Consider the following 24,861-nt stretch of genomic DNA (forward strand, 5'->3'; position numbering starts at 1 on the left):
AACTAAGTCTTATTAATCATTGTACCTAATGCTTTCCTGTGTTTCCCTGTTTTGGACACATAGCAAAGAGGATAGACAGACAGACAGACAGATGAATTTGGACCGAAGCACACTTCATTACAACATATTGAGTATGTAGGGGGAAAAATTAAATTCCCCAAAATACATATGCCTTCATAAGTAGCTTTTATATGTTATATGCAGAGTACCAGCATCTTTGAGGACAACTGAAATCAGTGTTTTATTAGTGTTTGCTTGAATCCTGAGTGTTTTCATGCTGTTTCTCACTTGTTGAATCACTGGCAAATCGTCCAGTTGGCAGGTGACATTGGCTCTAGCTTGTGGCAGGCTGAACTTCATTGCTGTCTAGGCTGAAGGCTTAAGAGCAGTTATTTTATATCAGACTTTTAGTATGTAGTTATATAAATACATGGTTTGTCATGTTAATAACAGTGCCCTTTCCTGCTAATTTTGGTCTCTATAAATACTTTTCTTGTTGTTGTTGTTGAAGGTATTTTAATTACTGACACAAATTTCTCATAGGATTATTAGGCAAAAATTAAGCAACTAATAAATATAAGGAAACTGAGAAAATATTCTTATTACATTTAAGATACAGAGATTCTGGGACAACAAGTGATTATTAAAAGGAAGGAGAATTAAGTGTTTTTTTAAAAATTTATATATATCACTCTGCTGCTGCTGCTGCTAAGTCGCTTCAGTCGTGTCCGACTCGGTGTGATCCCATGGACGGCAGCCCACCAGGCTTCCCCGTCCCTGGGATTCTCCAGGCAAGAACACTGGAGTGGGTTGCCATTTCCTTCTCCTATGCATGAAAGTGAAAAGTGAAAGTGAAGTCGCTCAGTCGTGTCCGACTCTAGCGACCTCACGGACTGCAGCCCACCAGGCTCCTCCGTCCATGGGATTTTCCAGGCAAGAGTACTGGAGTGGGGTGCCATTGCCTTCTCCAATATATCACTCTAAAAAGGTTAAATGTGAAGGCATTCACTAGTTTAGCAAAATGTATTTTCCTTGCTTAGGAAACAGTCCATTATATATTTAAAAATTTTTTTAAATTGATGATTGTTTTACAATATTGGTTTGATTTCTGTCATACATCAACATGGATTAACCATAGGTTAATTCATTAGTCCCCTGCCTCTTAAATCTCCCTCCCACATCCTGCACATCCCCACCCCTCTAGGTTATTACAGAGCCCTAGTTTGAGTTCCCTGAGTCATAAACAGCAGATTCCCATTGGCTGTCTATTTACATGTTAGTGTATATGCATCCATGCTACTCTGTCCATTCATCTCACCATCTCCCTCTTTTCCCCGTCCCTTGTCCATAAGTCTGTTCTCTATGTCTGTGTTGTATATTAACACATATATATGGCATCGAGAAGGATGGTACTGATGAGGTTCAGTACCATCCTTCTCGATGCCATATATATGTGTTAATATATGATATTTGCTTTTCTCTTTCTGACTGACTTCACTCTGTATAATAGGCTCTGGGTTCATCCACCTCATTAGAACTGACTCAGATGCATTCCTTTTTATGGCTGAGTAGTACCATCGTAGGGAGAAGGCAATGGAACCCCACTCCAGTACTTTGCCTGGAAAATCCCATGGATGGAGGGGCCTGGTAGGCTGCAGTCCATGGGGTCACGAAGAGTCGGACACGACTGAGCGACTTCACTTTCACTTTCATGCATTGGAGAGGGAAATGGCAGCCCACTCCAGTGTTCTTGCCTGGAAAATCCCAGGGACGGGGGAGCCTGGTGGCTGCCCTCTATGGGGTCACACAGAGTCGGACACAACTGAAGTGACTTAGCAGCAGCAGTACCATCGTATATATGTACCACAACTTCTTTATCCATTTATCTGTCAAAAGACATCTAGGTTGCTTCCATGTCTATTGGCTATTGTAAATAGTGCTGCAGGGAACATTGGGGTACATGTATTTTTTTCAGTTTTGGTTTCTTCAGTGTATATGCCTAGGAGTGGGATTTCTGGGTCATATGGTGGTTTTATTCCTAGTTTTTTAAGGAATCTCCATACTGTCTTCCATTGTGGCTCTATCAATTTACATTCCCACCAGCAGTGAAGGAGGGTTCCCTTTTCTCTACATCCTTTCCAGCACTTGTTGTTTGTGGATTTTTATTATGGCCATTCTCACTGGTGCAAGGTACTATCTCACTGTAGTTTTGATTTGCATTTGTCTAATAACGAGTGATGTTGAACATCTCTTCATGTGTTTATTAGCCCTCCATATGTCTTCTTTGGAGAATTGTCTGTTTAGCCCTTTCGCCCGCTCTTTGATCGGGTTGCTTGTTTTTCTGGTATTGAGTTGTATGAGCTGCTTATATATTTTGGAAATTAATCCTTTGTCAGTTGTTTCATTTGGTATTATTATCTCCCTTCTGAGGGTGTCTTTTTACCTTTTTTATAGTTTACTTTGCTGTGCAAAAGCTTTTAAGTTTAATTAGGTCCCACTTATTTTTGTTTTTATTTCCATTATTCCAGGAGGTGGGTCATAAAGGATATTGCTATGATTTATGTCATACGGTGTTCTGCCTATGTTTTCTTTACAGGTTTTATAGTTTCTGGTCTTACATTTATGTCTTTAATCCATTTCGAGTTTATCTTTGTGTATGGTGTTAGGAAGTGTTCTAATTTCATTCTTTTACATGTAGCTGTCCAGTTCTTCCAGCACCACTTAATTGAAGAGAGATTATCTTTTCCCATTGTGTATTCTTGCCTCCTTTGTGAAAGATAAGGTGCCCATATGTGTGTGGATTATCTTTGGGCTTTCTGTCTTGTTCCACTGGACTATACTTCTGTTTTTGTGCCAGTACCATACTGTTGGAAGCAGTCCATTGTATTTTGAAAGGAATTTTCAAGTAAGTAAAAATAATTGAGGCAGTGAGATAAATAGTATTTTTGATTTTATAGAAGTTTTTTGTCTTGATTTTGTTGATGTCAAAAATGTAATCATTATATTCTGTTTTCCTTTAAAAAAAAAAAAACAACACTGCCCCAGTTTTATAAAACCTCCTTGTGAATCTGTATGCATTTTAAGAATATTGGTGTTATTTTAGTGAGTAGCCTACAGTTCACTTAAGCATTGTGGCTGGCCATTACAACAAAGTAAATGGAGTAAAGGACAAAAAAACTAACACATGATCACTTTCAAAATGTCATCTAGCATATTTTCTGCTGTCATATTGAGAGGCTATTTAAGCTGTTGACACGAGGAGAGAGCACAGTTCATTTATAGAGCAGGCTCCCATAAAGAGCAGAATGCTGGGTGGATGAGGTGGAGATATGTGGGCTTGAGTTGCAGTTGAAACCAGTAAAAGGTGAGACTTTGACTCTAGAAGGCTGGTGGTATTCTAAATGTAAAAGACTCAGAAGTTGTATTTCTAACACATAGAAAAATGCTAATGTGTTTGTTCAAAAATAGTCCTGACTCCTAAGGTTGGAACAGACCTTGAAATATGGTTCACTTGAAATTAATTTCCTAGGCTAATGGGTTCTAAACATTTCGCAGCCATTCATATGCCAAGTATTATTAGTGGTTAGTGGAACACTCCTTTAAGCTGTTTTGAATTTGGATTAAAACAAGGAAGGAAGTGAACAAATGACATTTGGATGTTCTTGCCTTCTTGAAGATCAGCTTCTTACAAAACTTCATCCTATGAACCTGCAGTGGCCTAAGGTGGTTTCACCTTGGCACACTGATATTTTTCTGACTCACACTTGAGCTTTCCTTTTATAAAGACCAGTGAGTGTGACATCTGACAGATACTATCAGACGGCATTCCTCGTACAAGTAGGTGAGTGAGCATGTTGGGAAAGGCAGGCTGAGTTGGCCCCTTTGCCTGAAGCTAAGGACGCTTTAAGCAGGAGAGAGCGTGGACTGCCAGCACAGCCACATGGTGTACACGAGAATGGAGTGTGCTTCACTGCTGCTGCTGCTAAGTCGCTTTAGTCGTGTCCGACTCTGTGCGACCCTATGGACAGCAGCCCACCAGGCTCCTCTGTCCACAGGATTCTCTAGGCAAGAGTACTGGAGTGCGTTGCCATTTCCTTCTCCAGTGCTTCACTAGTAGGTTAATTATGAGCAGGTAAAACATACCCCTGAAAGTGTTCAGCATCTGCAAGAATTCCTGGTGCTGCCCACCATCTGCATTAATGCATATATCAGGGCTTTGTGTTTTACCATTTTTTTTTAACTTGGAGTATAATTGCTTTATAAACTCATGTTTCTGCTGTACAACAGAGTGAATCAGCTCCAAGTATTAACAGACATATATCCCCTCCCTCTTGTCCTTCCTCCCCCGCCGCATCCCACCCATCTAGGTTAGCATCCGGCTGAGCTCCCCAAGCTGTACAGCAGGTTCCCAGAGCAGGAATAGAGACGCGTACACAGGGAGGGGAAAGGGAGGGTGCTGTGAATTGGGAGAGTAGGTTTGACATAGATACACCTCCATGCATACCATGGAGAGTTGATAGTGGGCTTTCCCTCTCAGTTGATACACCATGCTGCTGTCTTTCCTCATCTTCTTGAGAAACAGTTTTCTATCATGTGGTAGCTTCAGGGGTTAACACAAGCAGAAATGATGAAGTCTGTTTAGGTGTTGTCTGTATGGAACACATAAGAATACTGTCTATTAGTTCTGTAATAACAAGGGCTAAATTGAGATACATAGAAGGTTTGCTATGATGTGTGCCTTTACTTACTCTCCACACTTACCTTTCGCTCTTCTCTTTTTACAATCTTACCTCCAGTCATTTTAAATTAGAAGCTGACTCCTCATTGGACATGGAGAGAAGATGGATGTGTGGGCTGGGGAAGGTCGTGGGGTGGAGGGGAAGCAGAGAGAGAGGGGGATACACGGACATCCCACTGGCTCTATCTATGTCTCCTTCCAAGGGCACACTCCCCACCCCAAGTTACCTCCTCTGCTCTCACCGCCCCCAAACCTACTAGTTAGCCCTGGGCTCCCACGTGGACTGTATTTCTCCCTTTGTGACATTTACCATATCATGTTGTTAATGCTGTGCTGACTGTGCCCTTTAGTAGGTTGTAAACTACTAAGAGGTGGAAGCCATCCATCTCATTCACAGAAATATCCCTGGCCTTTAGCACAGAGAGTGTCACGCAATAGGTTAGCAGTCAGCCCTTGTCATTTTTAAAATGATGATGCTTAATATTCTCTGTTTTGTTTTCCAAGATTTCCCAAAGTGAGGACAGAAGGACCCAGGCCCAGCAGCTGATCACTCTTCCAACACAGGAAGATTCCAAAAAGCCCAACGACCTTTCCAGTTCCACTTCAGAGGCCAAAATCGGAGAAAGCGATAAACAGACAAAAGAAAGCTTCTTCCAGTTTCTAGGTAACTTATTCAATATCTCAGGAAAATCATCTCTCAGTGAAGCCAAGCAGTCTTCTTTCAAAGATGAACATGACAAACCTGAGAAAGACTTACGAAATCCCAGTCGTCATGAGGAAGGGGGCCAAAGGGAAAGTGCTGGTGGCTCCCTGAGAACCCAGGCGCTTCCAGCAGAGGAACAGTCCAGCTCAGCCGAGCTCTCAGATGCCTTTTCTTTGGATACAACACAAGACAGTGAACAGGAAACCAGTGACTTGCTGAAGTAAGTTTAAAATTTACTTAGCTGAAAAATTGAGCTTTTGGACCTAGCCTCAGTTCTACTACTGTTGATTAAGGGGATTTGAAAAAATATTGTTATGTCCCTGCTACTAGGTGAAAAATTACATGATTCTGTATACCATATCTAGGGTCTTTTGAGCTATTTTAGTGGGTGGTACTAATATCTTTTAGGTGCTAACTTTGTTATAGTACAAGATTTACTTCCTTTTTTAAAAAATAATTTTATTTACTTATTAATTTTTGCCTGTGCTGGGTCTTGGTTGCTGCACACAGGCTTTCTCTAGCTGCAGTACGCAGGCTTCTCGTGCGGTGGCTTCTCTTGTTGCGGAGCATGGGCCACAGAGCGCAGGCTCAGTAGTTGTGGCGCGTGGGTTTAGCTGCCACACAGCATGTGTTCCCTCCTGGACCAGGGATCGAACCAATGTCTCCTGCATTGGCGGGCAGGTTCTTTACCACTGAGACACCAAGGAAGCCCACAAGATTTATTTCTGATTTAAGACTTCTTTAAATGGGAGTGTTTTCTGTTGTCTGAATTATTCTGTAGTCAGACAGGCAGTGTGTTCAGTATCTGCCTTTTGGGAACAAAGATAGGCCTATGATTTGTGTTCACATTCTATCAATATCATTTCTTTGTGGAATCCAATTAAAGGGATTAAGAGAAGAAATTGACTGTATTTATAAAAGTAGCCTTTTGAACCTTTCTCACAGCTCCAAGAAACAAATCTTGCACAAATTTAAGGAGCATTTCACCACCCCTTTTTTCTTTCTTTGACATACAAATGGGCACTAACTTGTTATTCTTTTATTCAAATGAGCTAGAATGAATGTTTTCTAATCAGAAAATGTTTATAACAATGTTGAGTGCATTAGACATTTTGTGTAACGTATAAGTATTCATTCATAGCTAGTTAGGATCTGGTTCATTGATTTTAATTTAACCTCTACTTGAGAACCTCTACTTTTCTTGTTATTTAAAGAGATCATCAATACCGTAGGCAGATATAGATGACAGCTTAGAACTGTGTAATCCTTTGTAGTTTCAAAGTGTCCTCAGATGTGTGCTTTCAGTCAGTTCCTCACAGTAAGCTTTTAAGGTAGGTGTAGGCACAGGCCCATTTTATGGTTGTGAGAACTGAGACCCCAAGTGGATTCAGGTTTGTCCATTAGGAATGCTGAGGTGGGACTTGCCCTGCCAGATCTTAAAATGTGCCCATCAAGCTACATTAATTGAAATGATGTCATAATACTGGTGCAATATTTGCTAGATCCTTAAATGGAACAGAATAGACAGTCTGGAAATAGACCCTTATATGTTTTGAGATTTGAGCCTTCATATGTGACAGCATTATGCATTCATGTAGAAAGGAAAACTTGAGGACATTGGGTAACAATTGGGAGAAAAAAATAAAAACTGGATAGTCATGTCATTTTATATTAGAGTAGAATAAAAATGATTAAGAAACATACAAAACTAAAAGCATCTAAGTGTGAATTATTTTGGTGAGAAGCAGTTTTCTAAGCATGATAGCAATGGAAAGTATCTGGAAAGAGAAAGTCAGTAGACAAAATTGCTTCCAATTTTCAAACTCTCTTATGCCAAAAACCATGAGCAATACAGTAAATTGGCAAATGAGAAAGCTTTAACTGACAAGCATTATAGTTAGCTCACCAATAGAATAAAATGGACAAATAAAAACAAGTCATTCAGATAAGTGAGGAAGAGATTTATTCTCACTAGCAATCAAGGAAGTGCTAACTAAAGTGAGAACTTTTCTCCTACTAAACTGATAACAGTAATAAGTGGTAATATTCTGTAGGAGTTGGAGTTGACTTGGCTAATGCTCATATACAGTGCTGTGAGTGGAGGGCTGCATGTATCAGGAACCTTGAGAAGCTTGTAGGTTATTACTAATGATATACAAAGGTGTTTACTGAAACATACGTAGGAACACATCATTGGTAACAAATGTCCAATAGCAGACAAATGGTTAAATTAGGGTGCATCATAATAAAGTGAAAGTGAAGTAGCTCAGTCGTGTCCGTCTCTTTGCGACCTCCATGGACTGTAGCCTACCAGGCTCCTCCGTCCATGATAAAGGATTATCCAAAGCAGTGCTGTTGTTCAAGTTCAGTCCTTGGATCAGCATCACCTGGGAAGCATTAGAAATGCAGGTTGTCTGACTCAGACCCACTAAATCAGAGTCTCTAGGAGTGGGGCCCAACAGCCATCTAACAATCTCTCCAAGTGACTTTTTGTCTCTAAAGCAGTTTAAAATGGTGTATATTTTGAGGTTACATGGGAATTGAGTAGAATCAAAGGTTTGTGGTTTTTCTTTTTTCTCCTTTGGGTTTGATTAGTAGGTCATGTTATTTCCTTTGATATTAGACAACAGAAAATGGAAGAGGATTCTGTGCCTCTTCTTTTTAGTAAAACCCTCCTTGATGATAGAATAATTGCTTAAGGCAGTTCACCAGAAACACCTCAGCAAAGAACAGTGATTCTTAGAGGAAAGAGAAAGACCACTGGGCCCCCATTTTGACTGAGGCACAGGCTTTCTCCAGCCCAGCTTCAGAAATCCTACAAGTTATCAGGTTTAGAATTATTTATAGTCTTAGTAATGTTCTGTTAAAAACTGTCAATTTGTTTAGGAATTATTATATAAAAGTCAAATACTGTTTTGGTTAATAGTACATTTTGACAGTGGAGAAGGCAATGGCACCCCACTCCAGTACTCTTGCCTGGAAAATCCCATGGACCGAGGAGCCTGGTAGGCTTCAGTCCATGGGGTCGCTAAGAGTCGGACATGACTGAGCGACTTCACTTTCTCTTTTCACTTTCATGCATTGGAGAAGGAAATGGCAACCCACTCCAGTGTTCTTGCCTGGAGAATCCCAGGGACGGGGGAGCCTGGTGGGCTGCCGTCTATGGGGTCGCACAGAGTCAGACACGACTGAAGTGACTTAGCATAGCATACATTTTGACAGTATAATTACCGTCTGCTTATACCTGATTTTAAACATTATTTCAGTAATACGTCTGGAGAAGATATTTACTAATAACTTTGAGAATCTGCATTTTAAGGGTTAAAGTTTTATTTCTGTGATACGAATTTGCTAAAAGCATGGACATTTCATTTTTATTAAGAACATGTTGTTGTTGTTCACTTCCTAAATCCTGTCCAGCTCTTTGCAACCCTGCAGACTGCAGCACACCAGGCTCCTCTGTCTTCCACTATTTCCTAGAGTTTTCTCAAATTCATGTTCATTGAGTCAGTTATGAGCATGTTTCAAATATAAAACTTTATTTAAAATTGAATCTATACTTTTGAAATTACTAGAGATCCCTGGGTTGGGAAGATCCCCTGGAGAAGAGAAAGGCTACCACTCCAGTGATCTGGCCTGGAGAATTCCATGGACTGTATAATCCATGGGATCACAAAGGGTCGGACACGGCTGAATGACTTTCACATCACATCACTTTAATCACTATTAATACAATTTTCAAATTTTAGACAAGTTATTAGCTATAATTTGAAGTGTGTTTGTAAAAAATCCTCATCAAAAAGCATTGTAAATGATTTCATCTTCACTTAATTAAAAATAATAAACAGCTTGGTAATTGTTTTTATGTATAGTTGACTATATAGACTTCATTTTTAATATCCTTAAAGCCTTTAAGTAAACTTGTTTGGTAACATTTTTTAGATTGCTTTCCATACTTGAACTCATCCTTCTGGTATAATTTGTATAGGAAGCTACTTTGTTATTGGGTTGAAATTCTTGAAAATGTTCTATAATGCTTCCATTTTCAGCAGATTCCTATCATCATGAGAAACTCTTCTGTCAAAACTTTATCGTGATTTTTTTTTTAATTGCTGGTTTTACAGCTTTTCTTTACATAAAAGAGTTAAAAATCTTCCCTATTGTGAGAGAAGATATTCTTAACTATATAATTTGAAAGAAAATAAATCTTAATGCTAAAAAAGTAGCTTAATCATACTTGCTAAAAGTGAATTAGGTAGATGTTTCCTCTAACGCTAATATTTTCAGGCGGCTTTTACAGAATTTTCTTTGAAGAATGATGCATGTCCGTGGTTGACCTTTGTAGTATCAGATGTATGGGATGTATCCAGGATAGAGCACAGCCATGTGTAGTGCCTGGAGGCTTAGTAAGCCTTCACATGATAGGTAGGTATGTTTGGGCTGAAATGCATAAAAACCTTTTCACATTTTCAATCTGTACATCTATTCCCTTAAATATTTGAATTTTTTAGATATTTTACTTTTCTATTAGTATTATTCTGATCGCATACTTCTACTTTTATAGGAAAAGCTACACATCCCATGCACAATTACATAACACATGGCAATACATTCTTTATTTTGTGAAAACCTTTTTAATTTTCCATATTTAGCTTATTTGTAAAGTTATATTTTTTTGACATTTCCATTTTGTTACTATTTCTTAATTAGGGAAAAACTTAACAAAGGACAGTTTTACATTCTTTTTTTTTTTTTTTTTACATTCTTAATACTATTCAATTGTGAAGACTCAGCTACAGCCTGTGAAAGAACACTGTAGAAAATAGACTATCTTGGCATGACTAACCCTTTATAGAGTGTGAGTGTGGCTGGCTCATCAGTACCTGCAGGGACTAATTATAATACATGAAGCTAAGCTTGTGACTTTGATGTTCAGTGCTTTAAACGTGGCAGTGTAGTTGTTTAGTATAAAGAGTGCATATTTTAGTTACAAGCATGTAACATTTCCATACAGGGTGCTGCCGGAGATTATCTCGTCAGAAATTTAAACGAGTTCATATAAATCAGTTTAATCATTTCCATTGAAAGTACCCAGAAAACTCCCCAAATGGAAAATAATTATTCTGCCAACCCCCCCTACAAAGGACTCCAAAACTACCAAAAGGCATTCCTACAGTGAACTGAAATTTTCTTGGAGTGAATTTTTCTCTGTGGTTTATTTTAGTAGAAGTTATTTTAGATCAAGGATTGATATAGAGTAAAATGGTTAGGATGGTGTTGGTAGTAAGAAAACCTAAGTTTTACTACACATGAAGAATAAACTTCGGATCCTTCTCTCTCATGGGCTATTTCTTTGGACATCATGTACATTTTGGAGATCTTTGGGGTGGATGGGAAACACTGCGGTCTTGAAAGTAGATTTTTAATTATAAAACGTAAAAACTTTTAAAAGAAAAATCAAACAAAACTTGTCATTTTTCATACTTCTGGATCTTGATATATTGTTTTGAAAAGCTCTTGTACTTTCTGAATAATTTATGCACTTTAAAATAGGATTTTACCAATGACATAAATTTACCTATATGTGTTTTTCTCTTAGACAGGTTCCCTTATCCAGCATTTTAACTTTGTTTCATAACTGTCTTTGGTCTAGCCTGAAACTCCTGCAGCAGCTAAAATCACTTCTCCAAGGCAAAGCTTTTCTCTACACATTTCCTATACCTGTTTTAAAATGGACAGTAAAAATAAATGAATGTAACCAATACAAATTTTGTATAATAGTGGTGCGGTAGGATTTTAGAGGCCAGCAGTTATATAGGTTGAAATAAACAGTTTCAGCTAAAATTAAAGAACTTTGTAAGGGGCCAGGTGATGAAGATTTTACATCTCAGAAGTTTGCTTTGTGTGTTATCATGCAGACAAATCTATCATTCTTCATGGTGTTGCTTTAAAATTGAGGAGGAAAAAACATCATGTTTAGTTATTGGAATAACTGGATTTCCTAGTTATGAGTTATGAGTTCTATAATGTTTTGTTAATTATGTTTAACCTGAAAACGTTGGAATATGCATCAGGTTTTTCTACCATACATTTTTGTAGTTGAGACACTAAAATATAACTAGTATGCAGAACTGAAAGCACTTTTGTATCAGTTTTTTTTGGATCCAATTAAGAAAGTCGAAAACAAATCGCTTAGCATTTAGTATCATTGCTTTACTTAAGCCATTCATTAGTTCACACAAAGCTATTAAGCATACACCATTTGTCAGGTCTTTTGTAGAGCACTTAAAAATACAAAGATGATGAAGATATAGTATCTGTCTTCAAACAGTCACTAGGTTAGTAGGGAAATAAATTGGTACATAGATCTTTTTATGGCAAGTCTGTGCTCAGGGCCGTTTGTACCCAGAGATCAGAGGCTAACTGCCTATTCTAGTAACAGTAAACAGGTCCCAGGGTGGGTTTGCGTTAGAAATAACTTGGGAGCTGAGTCTCGGAGGGTATGAGTTTCTGTCTTGGGGCTGGCATGGAAGAAGGGGAAAGAATGGTGTGTATGAAAGACCATAAGGCAGCGTAGCATAGCATCAGAGCTCCCAGAGATAAGATTCTCCAGAACAATGGATGCTGAGAATATCAGGAACTGTAGTCTAGAGCTGAGGAAAAAGTTGGGAATTGGTGCTAGAAATCTTTTTTTATTTCTGCATTTGCCCAGCCAGTTTAATACCATTATGCTAACCTGGTGGCTCAGATGGTAAAGAATCTGCCTGCAATGCGGGAGACCTGGGTTGGGAGGATCCCCTGGAGGAGCATGGCAACCCACTCCAGCATTCTTGCCTGGAGAATCCCCATGGACAGTGGAGCCTGGCAGGCTACAGTCCATGGGGTTGCAAAGAGTCAGACACAGCTGAGTGACTAAACACAGCACATGCTAATTGAATCTCTGAAGAGCTTAACAGGAGAGAGGATTTTTAAGGCAGTTCTGTCATTTATTGGCTTAATTATATGCTGAATGCTTACGGCAGGCTAGACATCTTGCCAGGTGTTTTCTTTACAACTTCTCTGCCTCTGTGCTAAAAGCGGCTGTTCCAAATTCACATCTAAGTAAAAGAAGAGAAACTTGCTATGATACTCTGATATGGTGCAGAAATCAGTGATGTAGCCATGAGATACCAATATGAGGCACGAAGGCAAAGTGGTTCCTTCTAGTCAAGCACTCACTGGAGATCAAAACTATTAATAGAACCTAAGCCTTAGGTTTGTCAGCCCATGTTCTCTCCATTAATCACCATGGGAGAGACAGACATAATCAAGTGAAAGGGACAGTTCTGAGGAGTTCAAACATTCAGGCTGGCTTGACATTCCTGTGCTGCTGGTCAAATCTGTATTATGCTTAATACAGACAGCCTGAACTAAAACATTCAAGAATTTCCTTCCCAAGTTTAGACATATTAAGAATAGGAGCATTTGAAAGATACACTTCACCATGATTTCTGGAATTGCTGTTAAGTGTCACTAATTATGTTTCCTGATACTCTCATGCTGTTCTTTTTGCAGACAAATGGATGGTAAATCAGAGAGGCCTTTAGTAACATATGCAACCTACCGAGGCCCCAGACAAATTAAGAAGTATTTGAAGCAGCAGACAGTGTCGGAAACCGTGAATCCCTTAGACAGAGAAAATGCAAGTTCTGACTCTAGTACAAGCACACATTGTGGCCCTGGGAGTGAGATGGAGGCTGGAATGGTGTTATTACTGTCATCAGCTAGCACAGGCATACCTGTGAAAGGACAAGGGCCTGAAGGCCAGTTAGAAGACTCTGATGATAACGAAAGAGATCTCAACACAGGAAGCCATTCAACAAACAACCAAGGACTAGCCAACACGGCTTCTTCTAGGGGTGTTTTAAACAAAGCCTATCCTGGGGGACCCGAGACGAGTAGATCATCCCATTCTGTGACTAGCTCCAGCTCCACTGCTGGAGATTCTGACTCACAGCACCATTTGAGTTGTGCACCAGGTTCTCAGACTGACAGAAATTTGGGATGTTCAGCATTGTTTACAGAAAGTAACAGCAGCAAAATTCCTTACAGTCCGGACTTGGAGAGGACAGCAACACCAGGAACTGTGGTAAAACGAACCAGCTCCGTGATGAGTGATGGGACACCAGTGCAGGCTGAGAACTCTGCTGTTGCTGACTTCTCTTGTAGTAAATCTGATGGGAGTGACCCTACCACACTTAGAAGTGCAGATTTGCTAAGTCCAAATAAATCAATTAGGCGTGAAGCTCTGCAGTTGCCAGAGAGTAAGTGTTCTAACAAGCAAGCGGTAGAGAACTCATCAAAGCAGCCTGCCAATCACACCAGCTCCATGGCTTTCCAGAAACAAGCTGTAACAGACACAGAACTTGTAAATGCTGGAAACAGATCATCTGCCCAAGACACACAGAAAAATTTGGCTCCTGCAGAAATCAAGCAAGAAACAGAAAATACATCAGGTGAGGAACCCACTGCTTCAAGTCATGTCAAAGCTCCAGAAGATAGAATTGAGTCACTACACAAAGATACTGACCTACTATTACTAACAGAAGTCAAAAACCTTGTTAGGCCACATGGCAAAGTGCCTCCCTTTAGGATGAATCAAAAGGAAGCTGCCTCTGTAAAACACACCAGTGAATCAGTAGTTGTAACATGCTTAGAAAATAAAATAGCCCCTGAACTGAATATTGAACTTAATAGAAATCACATTTCAGAATCCCTTCTTGACTCTGAGAGTCCTCAACAAGCCATAGTATCACCTGATGCCAGGACATCCCCCAGCCTTGGCCATAAGTCAGATTTCAGTGCTTCACACCCTACCTTTGTTTCCAGAGTCGGCATGCTGAGCCAGGTGGATATCCCTATTTTAAAGAATGAAGGTTCTTCTGTGCTTGTTGAAACTGGAGATGTCAACATTGTTGGTATCTCCAGTCAGTCTCCTCAGTGTCAACAAGAACATGTGGCAAATCATGTGGAGGCCACGGACAGGAAGAGTCTCCCTGCAGGCCTTCATTCTAAGTATGCACCTACAGCTCTTGAATCCAAGGAAGTTCTTCCTGACAGGGAGAAATGCCAGTTTCTACTAGATCTTGAAGCCAGTGACACCGACATAACCGCAGTGGACTTGAGCTTTGAGCCTGCAAGCTTATCTCAAGACCCTGAGAAAGCAGAGTCAGTGCTATCAAGCACCGCAGCAAGTGAGAGCACTGCAGACAAGCTTGATTCTTCTTTCTCCTTGGAAACCAAAACTGATAGCATTGCAGAAATGTTACCAGAAGCTGACATTGGTGGTCAGAACAATGTTCCTGTTGAGTCACATTCTGAAACAGGAAAAACTCTAAGTCTCTCCAAGATACCTGTTACCCGAACAGAGCCCAGAGACATTTCTCAGGATGAAATTTCTTCCCCACTTGACATCACAGGTGTGCCAGCAAATCCTGCTTTATCAGAATTGACTTCCCTAGAAGTTGAACAGGACAAAATTTTTCAGTTAGTGGATCATGAGGAAATTAAAGAGAAATACTTAGATGCCAGCCTTAAAGAGAGTTGCCAAACTGAGGTTTCCCCTTCTGCCTCCAAATATCAAGGTGTACAGGGAACAGAGGTGGGAGCCTGCAGTGCTCTACCTGCTTGTCTCCAGAGTAATAGACCTGAGACTTCACCTCCTGTTCATGATGAGAAAGTTACTAGGCAAGTGGCACAGAATTGTGCAGCCAGGGCTTCTATCATCCATCCACCTTCAGTTCCTTGTGGGAGCAAAAAGATTTTTGATTTTTCACAACTCAGCTTAGCTAATACTTCCCCCAAATTCCAAGAAACTGACAGCACAAAAGCCAAGTCACCTTTTCTGGGTTCTGGTATCAGTTTGAGAAAAGAGGCTTTTGCATCTGAGGATTCAAGTTTCCTTCCTAATCCTTCTGTGCTAAGAACAGAAAAGAGAGCCTCATCTCCCAGAAATAAAGAGGATGCCCATTCCCTAAGAGGTGGTACTCACAGCCTGCCTTCCTCCTCCAGTAACTCTGAAGTTAGCATGGTTAGAAGTTCATATAACCCCACAAATAATTTTAGTTCTGTAAAAGTTCCCATAGATGTCACACATGAAGGTGCCTCCTTAACTAACCTGTTGGACCCTAAAAGCTCTTATCTGGAATCAGAAACATCTGACCTCACAGGGGCAGAAGTCACCCCACTTCAGGACCATTTGGGAGATCCTACTGGGATGGTATCTCTTGATTTCCCAACCGCTGCCCAATTTGACAATCCCTTAGAAGCAGCGACTGGAGCAGTTGCTGGGACCCCAGCGTCAGTTAACAGCTCAAGCCAGCAGTGTTCTGAGGCCTCTGCTGAGCACACAGAAGCAAGGAAGAGAGCACATGCCCAACTTTTGGACCTCGAGAGTGATTTCTGTAAAAAGGCTGTTGCATTGATTGGGGAGGCCTTTAATTCTGTCAGGGAAGAGCTAAAATCCAAACACTCAGTCGGTACCTGCCAGGAACATAGAGCCATAGACAGCATAATGAATCCAGGTACCCTGGAAGAAGACATCCCTGAGAAAAACCCATCAGAAGTGACACTGACAGAGATCCAGTCCACAGAGCATTTGGAAGAGCAGGCTGTGGAAAACATACCTGAAGTCCAAGGGGAAGAACAGGCCTGTGTTTCACCTGTGGTTGGTGAGAACAGTCTCCTTTTTAATTCTGATAAAATGAATTTATGTTGGTTGTTAGAGGACCGAGCTAGGGAATTAGTCAATCAGATTATTTATTCAGCCCAAGAAACTGTAGCAAATGATGCTCAGGGTACCTCGGATTCTGAACTTCAGGCTAATACTTCAGAAATTCTGAGGAGTGATAGTGTTCAGCCATGTGATATGGTAAGAGAGTTCTTGGTGTCAGAACAGGCCATAAATCAAAGCACATGTGAAATCAGTGGGAAAGTATTAGGTAGATTCTTTGCTGAAAGTAACTTAGGTAGTGACACAGAGTCAATAAGAGGAAGAGAAATTGTTCTCTATCAAAAATCCCCCTTTTCAGGAACTAGAGATGGGCAGTCTGATAGTATAAATTTGCAGGAATCAGATACTGTTTTACTAGCTGAAAACATACCCCTTACAGGGTTAGATGATAAGGCAAAAACACACTCGTTCCTCAAGGAGGACTCTAAAGAGAAAATGGGGATAGAGTGTGTTGATAATCACAAACGTGAGACAGAGGATACAAGAACTCTTGTATTAAATTTCAAATGGCCTCCATTTGTGAATGATGACACTCATGTACCTGGGACATCTAAAAGCAGCTTGTCTGATACTTATGTATGTTTATCTGAAAAAAGCTTGCCAGGACACAGTAACAAAAGCACACCCCTTGCAATGTCAGAAGTAGGGAAAATACACAAGGACACTGAAGTAAATATCGGAAAGATTGAGCTTATACCTTCCATGGTAGAAGTGGGAAAACCAAATAAGAAGGACGCTGAGTTGAATATTATGAAATATGAGGCAGTCCCCCCAATGTCAGAAGTGGGAAGAGCACATAAAGAGGATGCCGAATTGAGTACCTCAGAAACTGAACCAACAGCTGAAATTCTTAAAATGCGAGAAGCATACCAAATGGATGCTGAGAGGTATATTGAAAAAACTGAGGGATTGCCTGCCACTTTAGAAATGGAAAATATTTGCCAAAAGGATGCTGAAGGGGATATTGCAAAGACTGAGGTGACACCTGTTACATTAGAAATGGAAAATATTTACCAAAAGCATGCTGAGGGGGATGTTGGTAAGACGGGAATGACATCGGTTGTGTCAGAAATGGACAGTATCTACCAAAAAGATATTGAGGGGACTGCTGAAAAGCCTGAGTCAATACCTGCCACACTAGAAATGGAAAGTATTTACCAAAAAGATGCTGAAGGAAAGGTGGACAAAACTGGGGTGATGTCCCTTACATTAGAAGTGGTAAATGTCTACCGAAAAGATGGTGAGGGGATCACTGCAAAGACTGAAGGACCTTTATTAGACTTGGAAAACACTTACCAAAATGGTGCTGAAGGGGTTATTAGGAAAACTGAAATGATGCCTCCTTTTGTGTTAGAAATGAAAGAAGCACCCCAGAAGGCAGTACCTGCTTCCTTCGAAATATGTAAGGGAGATATGAAGGAGACAGGTAGGGGAACTTTGTCCACACCCTCTAAGAGAGAAATGGAAAGCACGTTCCCAGAAGATTCTGATGGGACCATCAGGAAACACATAGTGTTTCCCACAGCAGTCAGCTCTGAGAAAATACCTGGAACAGGTCTGGAGTTGCCCATTACACAGGCAGAGGCCACATCTCCCATACCTGAGGCTGAAGAAGCATACCAAGAGGGTGCTGACAGAAGTGGTGGAGAAGTGGAGAAAGAGCCTACGGAAACGAAGACAGGCTGGATAGCGGGTGACACTAGACTCGCCTCGTACTTCAGGGATTATGAATCGCCTACCTTAAGTAAGGATAATGAAGGCCACCCAGCCTTAGCAGTGCCAGACTTTCAACCTGAGGGTACCATGGGAAGGCTGGACAGAAAAACATCTGTTACTACAGTATATAAGAAAGTAAGAGACCTACAGTATGGAGACAAAAAGGAAGAACCTAACTTAGCCTTCGTTTCTCAGGAGGAGCAAGAAAACTCTTCCTTTACTATACTGTATGAAGAGCCCCTCCAAAATGAGGACAAGTACACTACCACCGAGGTAAGACGAACACATTCCCTCCTGATTCCTCACACAGCTCCCAACAGCATGCCTGTCTTCGCCTGTGAAAGGTCTGAAAGTAGAACTGACCTCGTCCATCATTTTGAAAAGGAAGCCAAATTAGGTGATACATTTGATAGTGACAGTTCAGAAACATTCTTATCGGTAGAGGCCAAAAGGTACAAGATCTATCCCTTGGCTTTGTCTCCCATTTACGAGGATGACAGCTCTCAGGAGGACATTCTGTCCAGCGAGGTCTCACCTGGTCGTCATGGTGCCTCGAAATCAAGAGAGAATGCAAGCCAGCCGTCTTCTGTATTATCGCTTCTCCAGTCAGTATCAGAGCGTTTAAAGATGAATTTTGATGAAGATGACAGACAGGAGGGCGGAGAAGAGGAAGAAGAGGAAGATGAGGAAGAGCCACTGCATAAAGGAAGTCTGAGAGCTCAAAGGCAGGAAACTGTTACCTTCAAGCAGCCGGATTCTTCTCTTACATTTTGCTCTGATGATGACCGGGAAAGTATTGGAGTCTCTAAGAATTCTTATGTGATGTCAAATGAGCCTACGACCTCTAATCTGCAGATTGGTCTATGGCCAGAAAAGGCCTCATTTCTACAAAAATCTGACCTTACTTCCAAACTACATTCTTCTCTAAAGAGTGCTTATCATCAGTATTTGCAGACCTCTAAAACCCATTCCTCAGAAAAAGGAGCCAGATTTGGTGGAATTTTTCAGGAACCAGTGTCAAAGTATTTCCGCACTCAAGACACCCCTGGCCGATTAAGCCCATTCACAGAGGTAAGTTATTATAATTATTAATTAGTGAAGTAGTGTTTTGGGTAGTGCTTTGAAATAACCTAAAAGCTTATTAGGAAAATCAGTGTTTTGAGGTTGTATAAAGATTGTTTAAAAAAATACCAGAGATTACTTAGTTCGTTAGTTGAAGTGTATCATACCTCATGTATTTTAGTTGGACTGTTATGTTTGAGAAAACAAAATTGCTTCATCAGAATTTAAAAGGTATAAGAGAGAAGCAAGTTATAATCTCAGTTCTTTGCTGACTTCTAGTCTTCAAACAATTGTGACAACGTTTTGAATTTCTCAAGGTATTGAATGTAGAAGGATTGTCACTTTCCATTGAACTAATGTGTCTCATGAAAAGATTCTGCAATATTTAAAAATATTTTAAATATTTAAAATATTTCAAGTGTTTGCCTGACAACAGTCTCACTGTACTTGGTCTTGTTTTTGTTCGTACTTAGCAGGGCAATGAGCAGACTAATTTGAGAAAAAGGAGATGAAAACATTATAGCTGGAAAATGTCTTGAAATTCAGTTACACTTTTATTCAACTTAGAAATATTTGAATGTTTACTACAGAATATTCACTGAACCTGGGACATTTCTTTCTGACATTCCCAAGATCATGGAACTTCCTTTAGAATTCCCAAGGGCTATATCTTTACTTGAATACCCTTAGTAGCAAATGCTAATACTTGAATACCAGCCAGTTGCTTGTAAGGCAAGGTCCTTTTAAAAGAAAGGCTGGGCTTTGCAGAAATGTTTCTTTAATGATTCCTGTTGCCTATTAAGTCAAGTGCAAGCTCTTCACTCTGTGTTGCAAGGTCCCCAAGTTTTGTTTGTTTAGCCTCCTCACTTTGTGCTCTGGTTACACACCCTCTAAGATGTCTATACTTTGTCTCAAGATGTTCTCTTCCTGGAAGTTTTTTTCTTTACTACTCCTGCACCAGCCTGCCACATTGTTTCACTTACTGAAATCCTGTTTTTCAAGGTCTTCTAGATACCACTTCCTCACACAAGCCTCCTGGGAACCTCTGTCTGCCATCACCTCACCTCCATGCTGATGCCATTTCTCTTGACTTCCTTAACTTGACATTTTGATTGTTTTGTACCTGAGGGTTTAACCTAATCTCTCACCAGAAGAGTCACGGAAATGTGATCATCTTTTCTCCTTTCCAAACTGTAAGCTTCTTGAGGACAGAGACACAGCTTTATTTTCCTTTGTACTTACTTTTTTAATCCTTGTAATACCTAGAAGTTCACCTTGTAATGATGATCACTAAACAAATATGCAATAAATTGGATTTGTGACTGCTAAGAAAGTGAACTATCTTTATGTTTGTTTCTTATGGCTCACTTCTTCCACTTTTATTATTTCAGAATGTTGACAAACAAACTCTGAAATGTAACCCAAGACCTGGAAAGGTAAGCGTAAGTTTCTTAGATAGGCTAAAATAAAAGAAGTAAGATTATGTTTAGGTTTGGGGAGTTTAAGGTAGAAACTTTTAACTGACTTAGTAAATGGTTATTTCATTCAGGAATTTAGCATCTAAAGTGGTATTTACTTTTTTGTATTTAGGATATTTTATTTTCTGTATTCTAGGACATTTTAGAATTTTAAATGCATTCTTAAAATTAGTTATTATGCCTGCTTACTATATGTTGCAGATGGTTATCTATGATCTCCATAGAAGAAAATATAAACAAGAGATCTACTGTAATATTCCTGATGCTACATCTTGGTCTTATCCGAATGGGGTACTGATAAAAGTTGTAAGGGGCTGGTAAGAGATCTCTTAAAATTTTATATTTCCCCATAAGTTGTTTTCTTGCTGCTTATGCTGTATGTTTTTCTTGTATTAAGGTTGCATCCGTTTCTCTCCAGATAATTTTTTGAAACATCATTAGAGTTTTATAACTTAATTAGAAAATATAGGTTGTTTTTAGTATTTACAGCCTGCAGTTATTTCGTAACTTAATGATTAGCAGGATAGATTTGACAAGTTGAATGCTTCAGTTGAATGAGACATAGCTTTGAAAATGAGTTCACAATTTGTGGGATGGTAAGGAATGTGAAGGCCACTTGCTTAAAGTCATTTGTATCACTGACATAAGCGACAAGTGAAGGATTCTTTGTATGGCGTAAAGTGAAAGTGAAGTCGCTCAGTCGTGTCCGACTCTTTGTGACCCCATGGACTGCAGCCTACCAGGCTCCTCTGTCCATGGGATTTTCCAGACAAGAGTACTGGAGTGGGGTGCCAAAATGCTGGAAAATCTCGTTTGTTATTATGGACCATGTCTCATGGACATACGGGGACCAGAATTTCTTTGTCCGGTGTTTGGGTTACCCACTGGTCAGTATTCAGGTTATAAGCAGTGTGATCTAGTGTGTTTTCAAATAATAAAATGAGGCCCACATGCTTTATTATCCAGCAACAGGAAAATTAGGGTAGAAGTGAAATTTGGAATTTTTAAGCTATTGTTTTTAATGTAAATGTGTGTATAACATCTATAAAATGTATGTATACGTAAACATAGGCCCAAGCATAGATTGTGGTGCTGTGTTTAGGAAGCACTGTAAGTTGTGTGCACTTATATTCTTTCTTAGACTCTTTGCTCAGCGTACATCATTGTTTCAAAATAGGTTTATATGCTAGTAGTAGAAAATAGCCCAGATTTTTAAATTTGAATAGACAATGTAGTCTGTGACTTATAACTCTCATATTTGTTTTATGTCTCATTTCTTAGAAGATTAATTATAATTGATCATGCTTTTTTATATTTGTTCAGCTGGATTTTATATGAGAAACCACATTTCCAAGGTCAGAAATGTGTTCTGGAGGAAGGAGAAAAGGTGTTAAATCGTGACTGGCTTCTTCAGAACAGAAAGCATCCACAAAGAAACTTTGTGTTGGGCTCTATCAAACGTGTCTTAAAGGTAACAGAACAGTTGATTTTTAAATTTTGTGTCATTTGTCATGTAGTAAAGCTGTACTTTGGCCCAGCACTGCTTAGAAATAGTTGCTATTAATCATAATTGTGGTAATTTTGTTAATCTTCATTATCATAGTGATAATTTTTTACTAGATATGCATAAAGTATTAAGTTGATGAAAATTTTAAATGTTACATGTAATATGGCACATAAAATGTTACATGTTGTAATATATATGTATTTTTAATAGTAGTTGGAATATACCACCCAGACATCTTTAGGATATTTCCAAATATGTTCTTCTAGTGGAGGTTTGTGGGTGTGTATATGTGGGTGTGTGTGGTGTTTACAAGAGAAGGGGAGATAGATGAGCATTAGAAGAAATTTATAGAAGGTAGGTTGGGGAAAGGAAGGGGAAAATGTTGCTTTTTAATTTTCTGTTTATTAATACTAAGATGTGGAAGACCTTGCCTTCCTCATATAATAATACATACTGTGGGAAGTGCCTTGATGGTTTAGAGAAGTGAGTTAGCGATAAGGACAGAATTGTCCCATGTATTTTAAGGGTTCCTTCAGCAGTAATGTAGTACATGATTCAGTGCAGTTACTCCTGTGACAGTCATGAATATATATATTTTTCAAATTACAGAAAGTCTATTTATATACTAAAAATGTCTACTTTGACGTGGACCCTATCATGATTTGGATCAATGTTGTTAAAACCCTTGATAGTTGCAGACAGCATACAGAAAAACTCAGTATCATAAAGGGGTGTCTGCATGAATTAATACTTTCTGCAAAACTGTTAAGCCTGTTAAGTCTAAAAAATATTTGTGTCTGCTCTTGGACCGAATGCTGTTGTAGGCACTGGGAATAGAAACACAAGTTCCATACGGTGTCTTCCTTCAGATTGGTCAGAGTCCAGGACAGGGACAGCTGAATCTCATGCCTGTGTGATGTGAGACATGCAGTGCAGGGCCCACACAGGCATGAAGAAGACGCATCTCTCCTGGAGCAGGCAGCACCTGGTTGGCGTCTTGAGAGAGCAGACAGGAGTTTGGCAGCACGGGAGGTGTGAGGGAGTCCCTAGCAGAGCCACTTGTGTCACTGAGGCGGACGTTGATAGTGCGGGGAGATTGATGGCTATAGGATAGAGGGCAGTGTGCGTTTTCATCAAAAAATTTAATCACAAGCATTTCAGCTCATCAGGCAGCATTTGAGTGCTCACTTCATTAGCTAACTCACAAGAAATTCCTTGAAGCAGGTAATCACTTTGTAGTTGGAATCTTCTAAAATTTAATAGCATGTGGTTTTGTGTCTGCCTTGTGAATGTCAGGCACCATGCCAGGCCTAGTGAGGAGAAAAAAAAAAAGATGAATAAGGTATTGTAAGCAGCAAACTTCACACCCTCATCCCAAATCAAACAATAAAATCAAACAAAAAATTCAATCTGTTGAGCTTGGGTATTTAAATGGGTATTTGCACATCCGCCATTTGCTTTGGATGCATTATAAGAAAGAATAAGTCATGCTTACATTTTTTCCTTCTTCCATTGTTTGTTCATAGAGTCTTTTTTTTTTTTTTAATTGCTGTGTTAGTGCCCACTTGACTTGAACTTGCTAGCAACTTTAAGTGAGGAAGGAAAATAAAACTATTGAACGTTGAATAGAAAAGGCATTAGCATTGTTCTAAATATTTTACAAAGTAAGAATCAGGCATTAAAATGCTTCCTTTTTGTAAACTTGTCACATTTCGGCCTGTTGATAGCTTCATTTTCTTTTTTTTTTTTTTTGATAGCTTCATTTTCATGGCAGCCATTCCGAATTCACCTAGGCCCACAGCAGCTTTATCTGTTTCACCATCTTTTAGTGGCTCTCATCTTAAGTAGTCAAAGCTTTAAAGACTGTCCTTTAAAGACAATACTTTCATGATATCTTCACTTTGCTGTAAATGGAGCAAGTAACAGAAGATACCGTCAGTCACCTGCAATTGTAGATTCTGCCCAAGGGTCATCTTTGCCCCTGGCGGAAGTAATTGGAGGTAGAGTAACAGTGCAGTGAGACTTGAGTCAAGTGCTTTTTTTTCTCAAATAGAAAAAGTGAATCCTGCACATTTCTCTGTTTACTATGCATTTAATATATATATATTTATTATATATATATATATATATTTTTTTTTTTTTTTAAGGAGTGACATTTCCTTCTTTCAGGAATTAATTAGGTTTGCCCTTATTAATGAGCTGAGGTGCAAGAGAGCCGTTGTTAGATCAGGGACTGAAGGTATTTCATGTAAGGCAGAGGCAAATAGTTTCTTGGGTTTTTGGTTTTTGGAGGTTTGTTTTGTTTTGTTTTTTTACTATTTATGTAGTTCATTCCTACCCTGTTTCCCTCCCATAGCTTTGTCTCCATTCTTACTGGTTGCTTTAATAGTCTGAGCTTATAGAGTTCACCAAGATGTATTTAGAAAGTATATCATGACTAGAAAAGTCTGGGAGGAAACCATATAAACTTTTCTTTACTAAGAGTACAAAATGTTTCTTGTTGCTATGTTCCTGTAAGGCTAGTTGTTTACTCCCTTTGTCCATCAAGAATTACACAAATCTTGCAAAAGACATTACTTCTGTGAATAGCCACCATGGAGAAAATAGAACTTATTAGTGAAATCTTTTTCAGCCAACTAGAGAAAAAAAATCAGTCCTCTAGTACAATAGTTGAGAATGTAAGCGATCTTGTTTATATTTTCAATTTTTTAGCCATCATTACCTCTTTTCCATTATACTGTTTCCCTGTGTGATGTAGACTCAAATGCCTCTTAGCTTTTTCCCTTTTAAAATACACCACCCAAACATTGTTTGTATAACACAATGCAGAGGAAACTTATTTGTGTGAGACACTTAGTTATGTATTCTGTTACTGTACCTCAGATC

At 39.4% G+C, this 24,861-nt stretch overlaps 1 protein-coding gene and 1 long non-coding RNA gene across 2 annotated transcripts in view; one reads left to right on the forward strand and one right to left on the reverse strand.

The window, feature by feature from the left end:
* Positions 1–24,861, forward strand: part of CRYBG3 (crystallin beta-gamma domain containing 3) — a 126,198-nt gene that overhangs the window by 40,362 nt on the left and 60,975 nt on the right. Inside the window, exons 3-7 of the mRNA XM_061437318.1 lie at positions 5,243–5,661; positions 12,996–18,999; positions 20,382–20,426; positions 20,670–20,785; positions 21,792–21,939. Coding sequence (XP_061293302.1) covers positions 5,243–5,661; positions 12,996–18,999; positions 20,382–20,426; positions 20,670–20,785; positions 21,792–21,939 — 6,732 coding nt within the window. The remainder of the gene's footprint in view (positions 1–5,242; positions 5,662–12,995; positions 19,000–20,381; positions 20,427–20,669; positions 20,786–21,791; positions 21,940–24,861) is intronic.
* Positions 10,052–15,685, reverse strand: LOC133260173 (uncharacterized). Its single transcript, XR_009740687.1, has 3 exons — positions 15,598–15,685; positions 14,298–14,937; positions 10,052–12,538 (listed from the first exon to the last, which is right to left on the reverse strand). It is a non-coding gene; the product is annotated as an uncharacterized LOC133260173 (long non-coding RNA).

This window comes from Bos javanicus, chromosome 1, assembly GCF_032452875.1.
Source record: "Bos javanicus breed banteng chromosome 1, ARS-OSU_banteng_1.0, whole genome shotgun sequence".
NCBI classification, from domain to species: Eukaryota; Metazoa; Chordata; class Mammalia; order Artiodactyla; family Bovidae; genus Bos; species Bos javanicus.